This window comes from Hylobates moloch, unplaced genomic scaffold, assembly GCF_009828535.3.
Source record: "Hylobates moloch isolate HMO894 unplaced genomic scaffold, HMol_V3 SCAFFOLD_8767, whole genome shotgun sequence".
In the NCBI taxonomy this organism is placed as follows: Eukaryota; Metazoa; Chordata; class Mammalia; order Primates; family Hylobatidae; genus Hylobates; species Hylobates moloch.
This window is the reverse complement of record NW_026661042.1, coordinates 2,354-2,882: the sequence shown is the minus strand read 5'-3', so window position 1 is coordinate 2,882 and position 529 is coordinate 2,354. Positions and strand designations below refer to the sequence as shown.

General features: G+C 47.3%; 1 protein-coding gene across 1 annotated transcript in view; it reads right to left on the bottom strand.

The window, feature by feature from the left end:
* Positions 1 to 38: 38 nt before the first annotated feature.
* Positions 39 to 529, bottom strand: part of LOC116465719 (putative T-complex protein 10A homolog) — a 1,987-nt gene continuing 1,496 nt past the window's right edge. Inside the window, exon 2 of the mRNA XM_032148699.2 lies at positions 39 to 318. Coding sequence (XP_032004590.2) covers positions 58 to 318 — 261 coding nt within the window. The 3' untranslated portion in view covers positions 39 to 57. The remainder of the gene's footprint in view (positions 319 to 529) is intronic.

Sequence of the window (529 nt, the reverse complement as noted above, 5' to 3'; positions counted from 1 at the left end):
GTGAGAGATACCACGTCACCCAGCAATAAAGCCCACATCTTTATGGGGACGCTATTTTTACATAATGCAAATGATACAAAAACACAAGTGCGCCTTTGGTACCAGAGTGTGTGGTTCTCGCCCTGCGTGTGGGGATGCTGCAGGCTTCTTCCTGGCTTCCCACTGCTGCTGCTGCAGACCTCTCAGCTCTTCTCGGAGCTCCAGGTTCTGCTTCCTCAAGGCATCGATATGACTCTGGAGTTTTCTGTGAACATCAGCCCACAGCGACTCCTGTCTCCTGAGCTCTTGGTGGAGTCCGGTGATCTGCTGCTGTAATGACTGTTATTGGGAAGAGAACACCAGAAAACCTCTCAGACGCACAACCGGCACATTCATCTGCAAAATACTCAAGCCCTCTCTGATGTAAGACCAACACCCTTTCTGGACAAAAAGACACCTGATGAGATAAACAGGACAACCACAGCCTCTTTCTCTTCTTTCTTTCTTTCTTTCTTTCTTTCTTTCTTTCTTTCTTTCTTTCTTTCTTTCT